General features: G+C 52.0%; 1 protein-coding gene across 1 annotated transcript; it reads left to right on the top strand.

The window, feature by feature from the left end:
- The first annotated feature begins 7,735 nt into the window (after window positions 1–7,735).
- LOC105486751 (cystatin-C) lies at window positions 7,736–11,968 on the top strand. Its single transcript, XM_011749800.2, has 3 exons — window positions 7,736–8,082; window positions 10,306–10,419; window positions 11,630–11,968. The coding sequence occupies exons 1-3, from the start codon at window positions 7,840–7,842 to the stop codon at window positions 11,711–11,713; spliced, it is 441 nt and encodes a 146-aa protein (XP_011748102.1). The 5' UTR covers window positions 7,736–7,839; the 3' UTR covers window positions 11,714–11,968.
- The last annotated feature ends 4,488 nt before the right edge of the window (window positions 11,969–16,456 follow it).

Raw genomic sequence — 16,456 nt, 5'->3', positions numbered from 1 at the left:
ACTTCACCATTCAGCACAGCAGGCACAGGCCTCATGTGGCTTAAACTTAAGCTAATGAATATTCAATGAAACCACAAATGTGCCAGCCACATCTCAGTGCTCAAGAGCCACATGTGGCCTGAGAATTTTGAACAGAAGAGTAGCGTGATTCGATTGAGGTTGTAAAAGGAGCCCTGGGCTTCAGAGGTGAGCATGGGCTGCTGGGGCTACCCGTCAGATGCTGCCTACAGCTGGCAGTGGTCTGGCCCAGTGGTGCCCATGAAAGTAAAGGCAGCGAACAGATCATCTAGATGTGTTTTGAAGGTGGAACCGGCAACATTCCCTGATAAATCAGAGAAGAAAAGTTGGTGAAGGGGGACTCCAGGTTTTAGCTTGAGCAACCAGAAAGGTGGAGCAGCCCTTACTGAGCAGGAGAGGCTGGGAGTGAGGGAGGTGGAGGGGTAGGCCCCACATGCAGCTGAAGGCCTGGGTGGCCTGGAGTGTCTGGAGCCATCCAGGAGAAGGGCACTGAGATGGACTTGGAGGTTCATCAGGAGTTCATGCTGGAGACATCCATGCTGGAGACATGCGTGCAGCGTTGGGGTTAAAGCCCCCGATGTGCCTCAGGAGACCCCTGGGGTTGGAGCTGTGGCACTGGTGTCTGCACCTTTTAGTGTCCTGTGATGACCTGCACCACGCTGTGTTGAAATATCTGTTTAGATGGCTTTCTCTTTACAGACCCAGGACTTCTTGAAAGCACAAACGTACCTTTTACCTCATTAAAGTCAGAATCTCACATGGTAGGTGTTCAATGAATATTTACTAAACTAAGTGAAAGAATGAAAAAGGTAATGCCTATTATAAAGGATCAGTAAGAACAAGATGAGTCTACCATGATGTGATTCAGACGCAAACGATGCCTAGAAAGAGCGTTGCCCTTTAGGTAGGACCACCCATGGTCTCAGGCCCAGCATGACAACTGAGGACAGTTACACTCACCAACATTCACACCTAAGATAAAGCACAGACTGCTGCAGTTGGCCACTAGAACTGCCTCATGGCTAGTTGGACCTGACTGAGGCAGTGTATCTCTCTGAAGAGCTATTGGCAGTCTTTTTTCAAGATTCATTAAAACAACAACAACAACTTTGTAGCCCCCGACTCAAAAATTTCACTTCTAGGAAGAAAACAACCTATGCACCAAGATTTTTTTTTCTGTAAGAGTGTGTATCACAATATTATTCATACTAGAAAAAAAAATTGAAATAGCCTAACAGTCTACCATTAGCAAAAAATTAACACCTAAACTATGGGATACTCAGAATAGGAAATGAAACAAAACTTTCAAAGACAATTTAACAATATGAAAAATGTTCATGACATAATGAAGTTTTTAAAAAGCAACATGAAATTATAACCACCACATGATCTCATTTTGGTGAAAATGCACACATGCACACGTGCACACACACAGGCACATGCACAGAAGCATGTGCACACAAACTCACATGCACACATGTGTACACACACAGGCACATGCACAGAAGCATAAGCACACAAACTCACATGCACACATGTAATTTATTTTTCTTACACTTTTATTCATTTTCTTTTTCATTTTTGTAATGAGCATGTATAAATTTGATTCTAAAAATACAAGAACTTTTATTTTCAAATATGGAGAAGAGTTGGAGAAATCTGTTCGTTATCTTCGAAAACTGGGTTTACTCCATTGATGGTGACACTTTTTCCCCATTCTAGATTCTGCTTGGAGCAAAAAGTCAAAGTAACCTTAGCAGAAAGAGAGAGATGAAAGAGAAGGAGCAGGGAGAGTGGGGGTAGGGCAGGGCAGTTGGTCCAGATTAGAAAGGAGAAAGGGGAAGCAGTGGCAAAAGCTCCAAGTGCTCTAGAGCTGCCTCCTCAGCAAATGCTGTCTGAAATCCAGGGCTGCGAGTGTCAGGAGCCTCATGTGTGGCAATCGAAGACTTATGTATGAATATGCTGTCTAACATGGATATATCTCAAAAACATCATGCTGAGTGAAAAACGGCAAGCATAAAAGTCTACATGATGTAAAAATCTGTCTGCATGCACTTCTGCAATAAACAAAACTCATCAATAGTGAATGAAGCATGGTGCAGTGGCTGTCTCAGAAATGAGGCCCCCAATTGACTGGAAAAGGGGACGAGGGAACTTTCTGGGGGGTGATCATGCTCTGTATCTGATAGAGTGTGACTTTGTCACAATTTAGTGAATGTATGCTTCAGATATGTGCATTTCACTATAGGTAAATTTTATAACAAATGAAAAAGGTATAAATAAATGATGAGCTCGAGTTCATGATATGCATACTAACACGTGTTTAAGAGTGGAGTATACTAATGTCTGCAACCTACTACAAAATGCATTTTTAAAAAGACGGATTGAGGATGTTTAGAGGGACAGAGCAGTAGACAGGTGAGAAAAAAATTAAAGTCTAATATTAATGACAGAATCATGGCGGTGGGTAGATAGGTGTTTGCTGTAAAATCACTCTAACTTTGATGAATGTTTAAATATTTTCATAATAAACTATAGGGGGAAACACATGCCACACCCCCACAGCTCCACCTTACCCTACACCCATCCCTTTCCCATCACCCCCACTCCATCTGCACTCTTCCCATTCTTTGTTTGCTTCTAGTCCTCCAAGCCCCTTACTCTTACTTGGCAACAGGATTTTCTGGTAGGGCAGAGTTTTGGCCTCGCTGGCTTCTACTGTTAAAAAAATATTCTGTAGACACTTATTAAAATGGTAAGGGAGACTTGATTCAAGACTGTCGCAGTGGGGGTCAATTGCAGTAAGAGAGAGATAGAGCTCAACCCTGAACACAACGAGAATAAGTGGGATTTACAGCCAAGGAACATGGTGTGGAGGAGTGATATTGGCATGTAGAAAGTTACTAAGCAGACATCAAGGGAAGGGAGTGCTGGCTGAACTAACTTAGCAGGATTCTGACAAGATGCAGCAGGAGGCCTGGGTCTCCAGCTCCAGCACCCAGTGAGTCAGCTTAGCAGGATCCTGGGCAGGAACAGGAATCACTCTCCCAGGTTACGGAACTCTGCTAAAGGAACGGATATTCAAAGCTGCAGAAACACTCAGAGGGAAGGGTTACAAGAAGGTGGATCTAGAAGGAAACTGACCACTCAGAGATGCCAAAGGGATTGCTCAACCCGCTCAGAGCCATCTGTTTTCTTTCTGGCCAGGTCTCTACAGGGAGTCAGGTGGAGCCCTGGCAGCACCAGCTAGCAGCCTGTGTCCCTGGAGGCCTCTCTCTCTCCCTTCCACTCAGATGCGGTTCTTCAGTCACTGGCTCTGCTCTGGTGAATGCACTCCTTGAGAAAATAAATGTTAACCCTATAATCCAAAACGATGAGCACCGTTTACACACTGGCTCCTGAGCAGAAATGTCCCAAGGATTCTCATCCCCCCATGAAGTGCAAAACAGACCGCAGACACTGGGCTCTGCCCATTCTCATCTCTGTCTGCAAGGCTGCCAGCAGGCTTCCCGTGCGTATCAGTTTCCTAATGATGTGGCATCATCTCTATTGGAGCCAAATGCATTACCAACATTGGCCTACAGTCTAGAGGCAAGCATCCGCATGTCCTCCATTGTTGGGGAGAGAGAGGGGACAAGGAGGGAGCGTGTGTGTAAGGGACAGGCTTGACCCCAGAGAACTCCGGGCACTCCATAAAGAAGGCTCCTGGGCTTCGGCTTTGAGAAGCGACCAAATCCTGTGGCTGTTCAGTCCAAGCTCCTACTGTAGACACTGAGTGCTAATTGCTCAAAACCCAAAGTGCAGAATCTCAACTCTTGGCCAACTTGATTTAACCAGTAGCACCTGTAGGTGCTGTTTATGTGTTTGGTCATTTATTTATTATAGCATTGTTTAGTGTTGTTATTATTGCTTATTTATTACAGAGAATTTCTGCCATTTACCCAATTTCTCACTGTGCTAATTCAGATAATGGGATCAATAATCAAAAAGGCAGCCTGGGAGAACATGGTTTTCTCTTTCATCACCTGGCAGAAGAGAAACATGCCCCCTCCTTGGCAGCTGGACTCCTCCAAGTTACACGGGTGCTGGATACCCCAGGCTCAGTCCTAGGTCCATTGTTTCTCTCTGTGTCTCTGCTAGCATGTCTTTGAAGCTGTAGGCTGCTCTGTCACTTTTAATCATGTTTAAACATCATCACTGACGCCCAGGCACAACAGTTTACAAGGCAGTCCACCTCTTCAGACACATGACCACAGAGAAGGCAAAACATTTGCTCAAGGTCACCAAATATCAGGAGCAGCTGCCCAGCTACTGTAACCTTTCACTTCCTACTACAGCATACTGAACACGGCTCCTGCGGCTCCTGAGAGCACCCTACACTGGTGTCTGTCCTACAAGGGTTAGAGAGGTCGCTGCATCAGGCCAGCTGACCCTCCCTACAGCAGGTGCCTGCAGGGCACATCCTGACAGAGGATGACCACTGGCAGAGGCATCACATACAGGGAAATAGGCTAGCACTCCAGCTCCCACCTCACACCCCACCTACCACCATGCTCCTGCTATCTGGGTGACCTGCACCTCTTTTCTAATGACAAAAGACAGGGGATTTGTGTGTATTTCAGTTTACCCTCTGCACAACACATCCTCCTGAGACTCGAGCCCCAGTGGTCAGGGAAGGTGGGAGCCACAGAGAAGAACCAACTCCCATACTTGGGAGATGACCATTCTGCTCACAAGCACCTGGCCAGGGGCTGCCCTCTCTTTCCCTCTCTGGGAATCTCTCCCCATGTCCTGTCTAACTAGGAGGCATATGTGCAGCCCTGTTTGAAGACCTTCCCTCCCTCACCCAGCAGTAACCACCATCCCTGGGCCACCTGCTGTATCTGCTGGGCTGCATGGCTTTTCTAAGGGTGCTAGATTCGCAGTGGGGTGAGATGGTCAACAGACCTCAAGTAACAAGGTCCCCTGTCCTACCACTGAACGTGAGCACCCATGAGTAATATTGTTCCCACTGCCGGGTTCCTGCTGATCCAGCCCCAGCCATGGCCGAGCCCCAGGATCACAGCAGGTCTGGGCTAATCCTTGCCGACCCTCACCTCGACCACTTCCAGGAGAGTCCTCTGGGTGCCCTGCAAAGGCCCAGGGTTTCCTGGTGTTTCTGGCCAAGCTGCCACCTCGCCATAAGGACATTTGCCACAGGGTCACCTTCAGGCGTGGAGGGTGGGGTTGAGACAACAAAGGGAACAGCTGTCTGTTCAGAGCCTCCTTCCACCCTCCCCACTCCTGGAGTCACTTTCCAGCCCAGGCCCGCAGCATCCCGAGCTGGGGACTTTGTCACCCCACAGGGCACCCTGCTGATCAGGTCCTCTCAGTCTGGGGAGAAGGAGAACTCACAGTCCTGGCCATGAAACAACTCAGGGGCCTCTAGAAAGCCACGCTGAGCAAAGGAGGAAGATACACCCAGGCTCGCTCTGCAGGACTCCATTCCTGGGAAGCTCAAGGACAGGCAACAAAGGAGTCTATAGGGCCAGATGGGGTCTGCCAGTGGTGGGCATGAGGGTGAGCTGCAGAGGCAGAAGGACACCATCTGGGGCAAGGCAGACGTCACAGGTCTGGACAAAGTGGTAACACGGGTATATGCATTAATGAAATCCCCCATATTAGACATTTTGTTGTCTGTAAGTTCTACCTCATTCACAGCGATGTTCTAAACTCAGGTGAGTTTTCCAAGCAGTGCAGAGGACCAGCGCCGGCAGTGTGATGCCCACAGGGGAGGAGCAAGAGACACCCGTGGGCTCCCACATTCATCCCGCAGCTGCTGCTCCCTCTCCTGACAACCCCACTGCCTGCCAGGGGTCTCCTTGCACCTTCCACCCAGCCCCACCCACAGTTACCATGAGACTCCAGGTCGTTCCCTTCCCTGCTCACACCCCCTCCAGGAGCTTCCTCTTCCTGGAGCAGGCATGCCCAGTCCCACCTCAGGGCCTTTGCACTGGCCCTTCCTGCTGCCCGGGGCTCTGTTTCCCATGTAGGCAGGGCTTGTCACCGTTCCAGTCTCATAGAGACCTCCCTGACCAGGTCCAGTGGCATCACCTCTTTCTATCCCATACTCTTTCACTTCCAACAGAGAGACTAATTTCCTGATGTTAATTATTGATCACTATTCGCCATCCTCCCACACACCCTAATGCTGGGCTGTGCAGTGCCACAGCCACATGTGGCCACAGGGCGCTTGAAATAGGGCCAGTATAATTGACACCCACTCTAGGTGTAAAAAATACACAGGGAATTTCAAAGACTCAGTATACACACCCAAAATAAAATAACCTATGTTATTAATGATTCTTCTTATGTGTTGAAATAATATTTTGGATATATTGGGTTAAGTAAGAAATATTATAAACATTACCTTCACCTGTTTCTTTTTTACTTTTTGAAATGTGTCTCCTAGAAAGTTTTAAATTGCTCCCAGGTTTGCGTCACATCTCTGTCTGGCAGCAGCCCTGCAATGTTGTGTCCACGGCTCGGTCACCCAGGCTCCTTCTCTAGTTCCTACACCACCTGGTGCAGGGGGAAGCTGGTGACAAGTCTGTTTGTTGAATAATAAGGAATTGTGAAAGGAGAACCCAGAGTTTTTTACTCAAATAAAGGTTAATTCTTCTGTTTGAAAAGTCCCCTAGCACAGGGCATGGCCTGAGTCTTCTGCAGCCTCTGGAATCACATCTCTGCCTCAGTGATTTCTAGACCTTGACCAAATGCTCGCGGATACTCGGGACCTCCGACGACTCCGGAAGGCCAAGACCTCTATCCTTCCCTTTTCTGAGGAAATGAAGCTAGGGGGTCGCATGCTTTTAGGGCTCAGGGGGACTTGACACCTCTCTGGAAGGCAGGGTGACCTAAGCTTGGGAGGAGGGACAGGTCTATGAGATGAGATGGAACTGAGGGGATGGAGTGGGTAGGAGGGGGGCGTGGGTGTAGAAGGGGTGGGGGAAGAGGGACCAGGAGTGGAGTTAGAAAAGGGGAAAGAAGAGGATAGGAGGGACAGAGACAGGGAGAGGCCAGGGGTGGGTAGGAAGGGAAGACAGAGGAGGGGTGGAACAAGGGAGGGGCAATGAAGAAGGGCAGAGCTTGGGGGCGAAGTGGGAGCAAGGACAAGAGTGGAGGAGGGAGAGGAGGGGCAGGGGAGGCGGTGTCTGGGGGTTGAAAGGGGAAACGGATAGAGGAGAAGGAGCCTGAAGAGGGGAAGCATGGAGGGGCCTGAAGTGGGGAGGCTGGAATGGTCTGGGATGGATGGGGAAGAATGGGGAGGATAGGAGGGGCAGGGGAGGCTGGGAGGAAGAGAGCAGGCGAAGAGGGAGAGGGGAGGGGAGGGGATGGATAGGGAGGGACAGGGAGGCTAGGGGGCAGGGGAGGAGCGGAGGGAGAGGGGAGGCGGGAAGGGAGGGGGAGGCGGGAAGGGAGGGGGGAGGCCGGGAGGGGCTGGGAGGGGAGGAGAGGGGATGGATGGGGAGGGAAGGGGATCGATGGGGAGGGCCAGGGAGGCCAGGATGGCAGGGGAGGCAGGGAGGGGAGGAGATTGGTAGGGAGGAACCGGGAGGCGGGGAGAGGTAGGGGAGGTGGGAAGGGAGAGGGGAAGCGGGAGGGACTAGGCGTTCCGGAAAAGGAAGCGCAGGGCGCGAGGGGCGGGGAAGGCCAGAAGGGATAAAAGCGCAGCCGCTGGCCCCGCAGTGTTCACGGCCTCGGGATCGCACCGGGTCTTCTGTCAGTAGCTCAAGCCTCTCGCCTGCGCCCCACTCTCCGTGTCCCGCGTCCTAGCCGACAATGGCAGGGCCTCTGCGCGCCCCGCTGCTCCTGCTGGCCATCCTGGCCGTGGCTCTGGCAGTGAGCCCCGCGGCCGGAGCGAGTCCCGGGAAGCCGCCGCGCCTAGTGGGCGGCCCCATGGACGCCAGCGTGGAGGAGGAGGGTGTGCGGCGTGCCCTGGACTTTGCCGTCAGCGAGTACAACAAAGCCAGCAACGACATGTACCACAGCCGCGCGCTGCAGGTGGTGCGCGCCCGCAAGCAGGTGCGTGCCGCCCCCCGCAGGGTCCCGAACCCTGGCCCCGCCGCCCCAGCCTGCCCCGCGCCGCTCCCGGACCCCGCGCTGCTCCTTCTCCCCGGCACCTGGGCTTCTCACCCAGACCCTGTTCCCGGTCTTCGCTGTCACCCTGGAGCCCTTGGCGGGCGTGTCTGGGAATGCCCCGAGTCTGGTCTGGCTTGGAACCGCAAGGACACGCCAGGTCCGCGCCCGGCGCCTGAGATCTGCTTCCAGGCGCCAGCTGGAGCGGCGCCGCAGCGCGGGGGCAGGCACAGGACGTCCCACCCAACTCTGTCCAGGCCTCCTGGGACGCGGGGCTCCGGGTGCGCTGCTGAATACGCAGGAGAAGGAAAAAACAGAGCCCCTCATCTGGCTGCCTCCTTGTTCTTCCGCCAAATAATTTTTAAACACTTTAGTTTAACTTTTTATTCTCACATAATTTCTGACTTACAGAGCAGCTGCAGATATAGTACAGGGCATCCCTGTAGATCTTTCACCCAGATCCTTCAGATGTTAGCACGGATGTTAACATTTTGCCGTTTGTTCCCCCAGCTCACTTTCCGAATGTGAATATGGGTGTGTGTATATGTACTGTATATGCATTTTTTTGCCTGAATCTTTTGAGAGTAAACACTTCAGTGTGTTTTTCCTTAAAACAAGGGCAGTATCTCACATAACCACGATTCCATTTTGAAAATCAGCACTGACACATTCATGGTCTAATGCTCAGACTCATTCAGCTTTCCCTGACTGCTGACGGGCTTCATGCCTTAGGACGCTCCCGGGCCATGAGTACATGAGTTCAGCCCTGTCCTGTCCCCTCTGCCTCTTTTCACCTGCAGCAGCCGCTGGGTCTGTACCATGACCGTGCCATTTCCCAGGATCCAGCAGGTGTGGGTGGAGACTGTGCTGACTCTGGGTGGGCTTGGTGCTGGTCAGGATGAGATCCAGACCATGAGGCTCGTCTTCCTCCCGGAGTCCTCTCCATAGGGGCCACACCTGAGCCTGGCTCCTTGTCCTGCAGAGCCCTGCTTCCCTTCCCAAGTCACACCCCTGGGCACAGCCCTCTAGGACTAGGGGCCTTCACCCTCAGGCCGAATGACCACCCCCTACAGCCCAGGGCAGCTGAATTCCTGCTGGGGTGGAGCATGCCTGACCCTGCTTCTACCAGCTGATGCAGAGTTAGACCTCAGCCAGATGAGGACAGCAGTCACCCAGCAGAGCGGAGTAGGGGGTCAGATCTGGGGGGAGCTTCAGTAGGGCTACCAGGTCCAGCTTGACCTGCATCCCATGGCAGAGCAACAAACAGTGACACAGACTTTAGAGCTCCTCCACCTTCTGTTGGAAATTCAGAGGAGTCTAGACCAGCCCCGTTTCTCCTCCTGCAGCCGTCAGCTGGGGTCCTCTCCCTGTTCCCTGGTGTAGGGTCCCCGCTGGCCTGCACCCCTCTCTCACTGGGAGTGAAGCACGGGGCATTGTAGGACCCTGGAACCTATTTTACAGAGCAGCAGACTGACACCGGAGGGATCACAGGACTTGCATGTGGTTCTACAGGACTTGTGTGTGGCTCCACAGGGCAAGGTCTAGCACCCTGGTCTCAGGGTCCCTCATCCCATGCTTCTCCACAGTTCTCACAAGTCATGTCTGGGGGTGGCACTGTGCAGGGAAAGCATTCAGTTCTCTTCTGAAGTTGCAACCGTAAGACTCACTTTGGAAATACTGCCTCCAAAATCACACCTGGAATGGAGGCATGTGGGAAGCAGTTTATTGGCCTAAAACATCAATGTATGTGAGCATCTCATCTCCTATTGATAAATGAGGAAAAATACCTCTGGGTTAAATGAGAGGAATGAGATGCTCTGTGGACTGAATGCCAGGAACTGGAAGTTTGCCGAAATTTCATCATCACATGAGAGCCTTCCTAGAATAGATCCAGTGTCCCTGCCCCCTGGGTCATAGGTAGCAGAATTCAGTTAATCCTTGGCATTGGCATAGAGAAAACAAGTTACCAGGGAGGCCTGGGGCATGGCATCCCTGCCAGCTGGCAGGAGGAGGTGGCTTGTGTGCCTTGCAAGTGACAGTGTGGGTAGCTCGTGAAGGTAGGCTTGAAGCCCCAGGCAAGCCCAGTGACCCAGTCACAGTGAAGTGCCTGTGTGTGTAAGAAACTGACAGAGCGTGCTGTCCCTGCCTCCTGCTCTTTCACATGTGTAGATCGTAGCTGGGGTGAACTACTTCTTGGACGTGGAGTTGGGCCGAACCACATGTACCAAGACCCAGCCCAACTTGGACAACTGCCCCTTCCATGAACAGCCACATCTGAAGAGGGTATGTGCCTCATGTGGGTCCAGGGCCAGTCATACACTGCAGAGGGGTGTGTGTGTGTGTGTGTGTGTGTGTGTGTGATGTACATGTTCTGGAGGGTATGTGTGCGTGTGCCTGAGTGTGTGTACATATGGAGATGCACATGTGTTTCCATGTATAGGTTTGTGTGGGGAGGTTATATGAGTGTGTGCTAGTGGGTGTGTGATGTTTTGGGGAGGTGTGGGGGTCTATGCACGGATGTGTGTGGGTGTGTGAGTGCACATGCGTGTGCACATATGTGTGGGGGTTCTGTGCGCATACATGCTGTATGAGGAAGTGCCTGCACTGTGTGTGTGCATGTGGGTAGAGGTGTGAGGGAGTATGTGGATTCATGCATAGATCCGTGTGGGTGAGGGTTGGGGTGAGTTCATGTGGAGGCCTATGTGTGTGTAGATGAGGCGGTGTGGAGAGGGCTGATGAATCTGATTTGCTAAGAGGGCTTTAGCTTGGGAATGGGGGTACTGGAAGCCCCACCCTGTGTGCTTTGGAGTGTTGCCTGCTGGACTGTAGGAAGCAGCTGCAGGGCTGGGTGCTGCGCACGGAGAAGCGGCTCTGTCTAACCCCAGCCTCAGGCACGTGCCCGCAGCCACAGCCACGCTGAGCAGATTAGAGGGTACTAGAGGCCTGTTAGCAGCCAAACCCTCAGACCTGCCCCAGCTTACCCAACACCAGCTTCTCCAAGGACCCAGGATTTCTTATGGCGTCTCTCCTCAGGGGAGAGTCACACGCTCCTTGTCCATCTCCTTACCACTCCAAGCACTATGAGTTGCAATTTCCAGTTCCCTGGTTTCTTCCCTCTGGCCCCTCTTAGTGCTGACTTGGGTGCTGGAGGTGGTAGGAGCTGGGGACAGTGAGCTGCCTTCCCCTGCTCTGCACCCTTAGGGTTCCCGAGGCCTTGCACAGGCTGCTCCTCATAGGGCTGTGCTGGGGCAGGAATCCTGCAGGCTGAGGTGGTGGCCCAGTACCACCTGATGGAGCTGGAGCCCTGGGAGAGGGGTGGAGCAGTCACTGCCGAGTCCAGCAGTGCTCTGGGATCAGCAGGGGTGGGTGGAGGGGTAGGTAAGGGCCAGTGTTTCACCTCCATCCTTCACTCCCACTCTGATGTCCTGTGCCTGGGCACCTTCCGCTTTGAACTGTAACCCACACTGATTGTCCCCTCTGTTTTCTTTCACAGAAAGCATTCTGCTCTTTCCAGATCTACACTGTGCCTTGGCAGGGCACAATGACCTTGTCGAAATCCACCTGTCAGGATGCCTAGGAGTCTGTACCAGGCTGGCCTGTGCCTATCACCTCTTACGCACACCTCCCACCCCCTGTATTCCCACCCCTGGACTGGTGGCCCCCGTCCTCGGGAAGGTCTCCCCATGTGCCTGTGCCAGGAGACAGAAAAGGCAGCAGGCGGCCTTTGTTACTCAGCAGGGGGCTCCACCCTCCCTCCTTCCCTTCTTGCTTCTCACAGCCCCGGTGTGCGGTGATACGCCCCCACCTCCTGCAATAAAACAGTAGCATCGGCTCCCTTTGAGTTCTTGGCTGTCTGGGGATGTGCACACAGGCAGGGTTTCCACAGTTCCTTTATGAAGCCTCCTCATCCTGCTGGTGTGGAGATCAGAGGAGTACCTGGGAGCTGACACAGCCACAGCAAGGCTGTCAGGGGAGCTGCCGCTATAGGAGACCTGAATCTCAGAGCAAGGAGAGAGCAGCCGGGGGCTGGGAACCCAGGCATTCAGCCACAGCGGCCCCTGGTGAGGGGTTCAGGGAGAGCAGGGTGCCCAGGCTGCTGACCCCAGAAGCTGGGCTGGCGCTTTGGTCCGAGCTCCTGGTCAGACCAGGAGGAGGGGGCTGGCTGTGTCCACAGGCAGAGGCCAGGCCTCGGTGGAGCTCGCCAGGCCGTAGGTTCCATCTGTGCTTGCAGAGTTGAGCAGACTCCAGGGACTGAGCTGCTCTCATCATTCCCCTAGACACTAAATAGATAGTGATGGATGTGTGTTTCTTTCCAAGAGACTTAGGCCCCTACATGGAAACAAAGTCCAAAAAGCCTATGTGTGTAACTGAGCGGGAGAAATGTCAACCAGACCAGAGACCGGCAAGATCACCCAGAGAAAGCAGCACCTGCTGTCATCCATACTGGGAGGCTGTGTCCTCAGAGAGTTTTACAGGCTCATGGCCACCAGCCCTTTCTCTGGACTTGGATTTAAAACAAGTTGTGTCCAGCTTCATGGTAGGGATGAAGTTAAAGCACAAATGAGACTGACAATGCAGTGGACTCTTCTTTTTCCAAAGATTAAGAGAGAACATTCCCTTCATGTCAGCCTCATCCTATAGAATAGTGGATCTTTGCCACAAGCACGAGGCTACAGTCCTAGGACGCAGCCCACCCTCCATGGTCCTTCCCTTTGCCATTTCAGGACAGGGGTGCAGCCCTCACAGCCAGTGCTGCTAGGGCAGGGCTCCCAGGTACCTTCCAAGCTCCAAGCTGCACTGACACCCTCTTTTGGCCACTGCCATGAACACTGAAGGTGAAATGACGAAAATCCACCCCAGTAGCCCCAAGGACATGCTGTCCCTGCAAAGCCAGAGCAGGGGACACGGCGGGGAGAGTGGGGAGCATCTGCTTCCATTTCCTCTCCACCCTGACTTGCTTTAACAGGGTATTTGGGGTGAGGAAAGTGTAACAACGCCTAGGAGGCCATAAGCTGAGGAGACTTGAGTCTGGCCTCACTCTGCTGGGGGTGGGCGGACTTAGTGACTCAGTTTTCTGTTGGGGATTGGGGGATAGAAGTGGTGGTTGGGGTCAGGGGTAAAGAGTCCCTGCAGGGAGGTGCTCCTGGCTTTCTACCTGGGTAAAGGATCTCCTATGACACATACAATGACCATCCAGGCACACAGTGGAAATGAACAGCTGACTGTGTAGCCCAGTCCCTTTTCTGACACACTTCTTCCCTGGGGGAGTTGAGGTGGGGTGGGGGCTGTACACAGGACTCCCCAATCTCCCTGTATGTCTCCTCCCTTCCCTGCCCTCCAGCCGTTGGCCCCATGGCCCACAGCCGACAGGGAAGCAGGTTGGTGCCACCCCTGCGTCTCCTCCACAGCCATCAGGCCTGTAAATGCCTCCCTTGGAGCCCCATGAGGCCAGTGAGCCAGAAGCCCCTCGGACCCAGAGGTTACTGTGACCAGCACATCCTGGAGAGGAGGCTTCGCCCTTGCACCTTTCATCTGCAAGAGTTACTTTTTTTTTTTTTTTTTTTTTGAGACGGAGTCTCGCTCTGTTGCCCAGGCTGGAGTGCAGTGGCCGGATCTCAGCTCACTGCAAGCTCCGCCTCCCGGGTTTACACCATTCTCCTGCCTCAGCCTCCCTAGTAGCTAGGACTACAGGCGCCCGCCACGGCGCCCAGCTAGTTTTTTGCATTTTTTAGTAGAGACGGGGTTTCACCGTGTTAGCCAGGATGGTCTGGATCTCCTGACCTCGTGATCTGCCCGTCTCGGCCTCCCAAAGTGCTGGGATTACAGGTGTGAGCCACCGCGCCCGGCCAAGAGTTACTTTTACATTTATTTTAAAAGTTGGTTTAAGTATATACTTCACCTACAGTGATCCATATAAATAGATTCATTACAGGGCCTGGCTCTGAATAAACAGGAAGTTGGAGAGGCTTTTTCATTGATCTGGTTCTACACTGGTGGCTTTAAAACATGGCGCTTTGACACCTCTTGCATTGTGATGCTGGTGAGCATCAGGGCGGGGTCAGGAAGGGCCCAGTAGCTTCCGAGCTCCCTAGCATTCTTGCCCTGAAGGAAGCCAGCCTCTGCAGAAGGATCCCTATCCCCAGGACGGTCAGGCTGGCAGGGTGTTCCTCGATGGCAAGCCTGCACACGCCTGCCCTCAAAGTCCAAGGGAGCTGAGAGGCCAAAGAAAGGCTGACAAGTCTAGTTTCTTAGAAAGAAAGTTGTAACCGGGACTAGCGAGCAGAAGCCATGTCCTGCGTGGCCGCAAGACAGTGGGTCCCCATCCCGTTACCCAGACCCTGGGCTTCTGTGCCATAGGGGAAAGGGTATAGGAGCTTCAGAAGGAATTTACCTAAGGGCTGGATTTGCAGCAAACAGCAGATGAAATAGAAATCTTAGAAGCATTGATGGAACTGAGGCTCAGCCTTGGCATCCAAGATGGAGTGGCCTTAGCCTCCACAAGAGACCTCCCAGAGCCGCTCCAATTGACAGCCCACAGCAAGTTTCCATAACCATAGGTCAGTTTCATGATCTCAGTCCTAAATCTGCCTTGTGCTTTTCCATTTTTTTTAATTACTCCATTTTAAAGACAATATTTTTATGTCTTTTAGGTAAGAACCATTCTCCATTCTGTTTATTCTTTATTCCCCCAAAATTTTGTTTTCTGAATGTATTTGTTCCTCCAAATGAAACTGTTTTCTCAGGTTCAATAAGTAGAAATATATTTTTTTGGAAAAAAAATTGACAACGTTGAACATTTGAGTCTTTCATTTTAGAATACCATGCATCTTGCAATATATTCCTGCTTTTCTGATGGTCTTCAGAGAGTAAATTTTATGCATCTTTTGTATTTTCTGTGAAATTTAATCCTGGATATTTTGTATTTTGGTCAGGAATATTTCCAAGTATTGTACCTCTAGTCTTTGCTGATAGACTAGTTAATAGTTCAATAGAAAACTATTGATTTTGCCTGTTTTTTTTTCCTCTGCCTTGGTGGTTTTTTAAGGACTTAGAGGCTTGGGATGTTGCCACCCTTGATGCTGTGAGACAGAGGGGAGCTGGCTTATGACTGCTGGCGGGAGTGACCTCGGACTAGGCCACAACTGAAAGATGCAGAGAGAGCAAATCACCAGCCCTGTCCCATAACTCCAGGGTGAAGCTGCAGAGATGAGGCCCAGGAAGACGATCCACTCCAGTAGCCCCAAGGCCAGCACCCTGCAAAGCCAGAGCAGGGGACACGGCAGGGAGAGTAGGGAGCATCTTCCTACTCCTTATACTCTGCTGTGCTGTCTGAGTTCATTGCTCGAACACACAAAACTGAGAAGCCATGAACAAAATGGTGACTAAAATAGGGAACAGTCATTCCTTTAATTACCCATACCTGCTCTCACCCTTGGCCCTGAGATGCCAAGTGGGTCACTTCTAAATCCTGTCACCTGAGGCTTATGGGGCCAAGTCAGATGTGCTCAGGCCACTGTGACATCAGCTGGGGCTCTGGCTCCCTCGAGACCAGGTCAGGCTCATCTGAACTCTAGTCTCATGTTTGGCTGTACACGGCGTCACTGGGGAGCCTGGCTGCACTTGGCAATCCCATGATCCCATTCGGAAAAGTTGATTATGTTCTGGGATGGGATGTGGACATTGAATGTTTAAATACTCCTCCCATTGCTTCCCCAAGGAACCACTGAACTAGAACTCAATCAGAGTCCCAGTCAAAGCCCAGTTGCTCCTAAAACATCTGCAAATTGCAGCAGGTAAAGATATTTTTATGGTCACGTCTGCCTGTGGACACACCTTCCTTGCCAGGTATCTCTGCCAGTGTGTAGCCCAGCCCCCTTGATTTCCAGTAAATGAAACACAACAAAGCAAAAGCAAATGGAAATTCCTTCCATCAAGGTTTTGTTTGGGGCAATGAAATTTGTTGGTGATTTCAGAAAATCACCTCCTGCCCTGTGGAAAAGTAACCCCCACTTCTTCAAACCCAGCACTAGGTATTTCTATCCTTGAAATGCCCTTGGCTTCCCTCCCAAAGGTAGGTGCCACTTGACCTTCACATTTCACCCCCCACCAGTCACTGGCCTTTCCACTGCCTGTCCTTCACTGTGGCATTCCCCATCTGTCCACACCATCCTCCCCACTGGGTCCCTCAGCAAGTCCAAAAGCTCCTTTGTGGGGCAGAACAATTCAGCTCTTTGTAGACTTCCCCACACCCATCAAGGTGCTTATAAAACAAAGGCCTTCCTAGTGAACAGGACCACCTTCTTCGCGAGGGACTTTGGAT

Source organism: Macaca nemestrina, chromosome 15 (assembly GCF_043159975.1).
Source record: "Macaca nemestrina isolate mMacNem1 chromosome 15, mMacNem.hap1, whole genome shotgun sequence".
Classification (NCBI taxonomy): domain Eukaryota; kingdom Metazoa; phylum Chordata; class Mammalia; order Primates; family Cercopithecidae; genus Macaca; species Macaca nemestrina.
The sequence above is the reverse complement of the archived record's forward strand: the minus strand, read 5'-3'. Positions and strand labels throughout refer to the sequence as shown.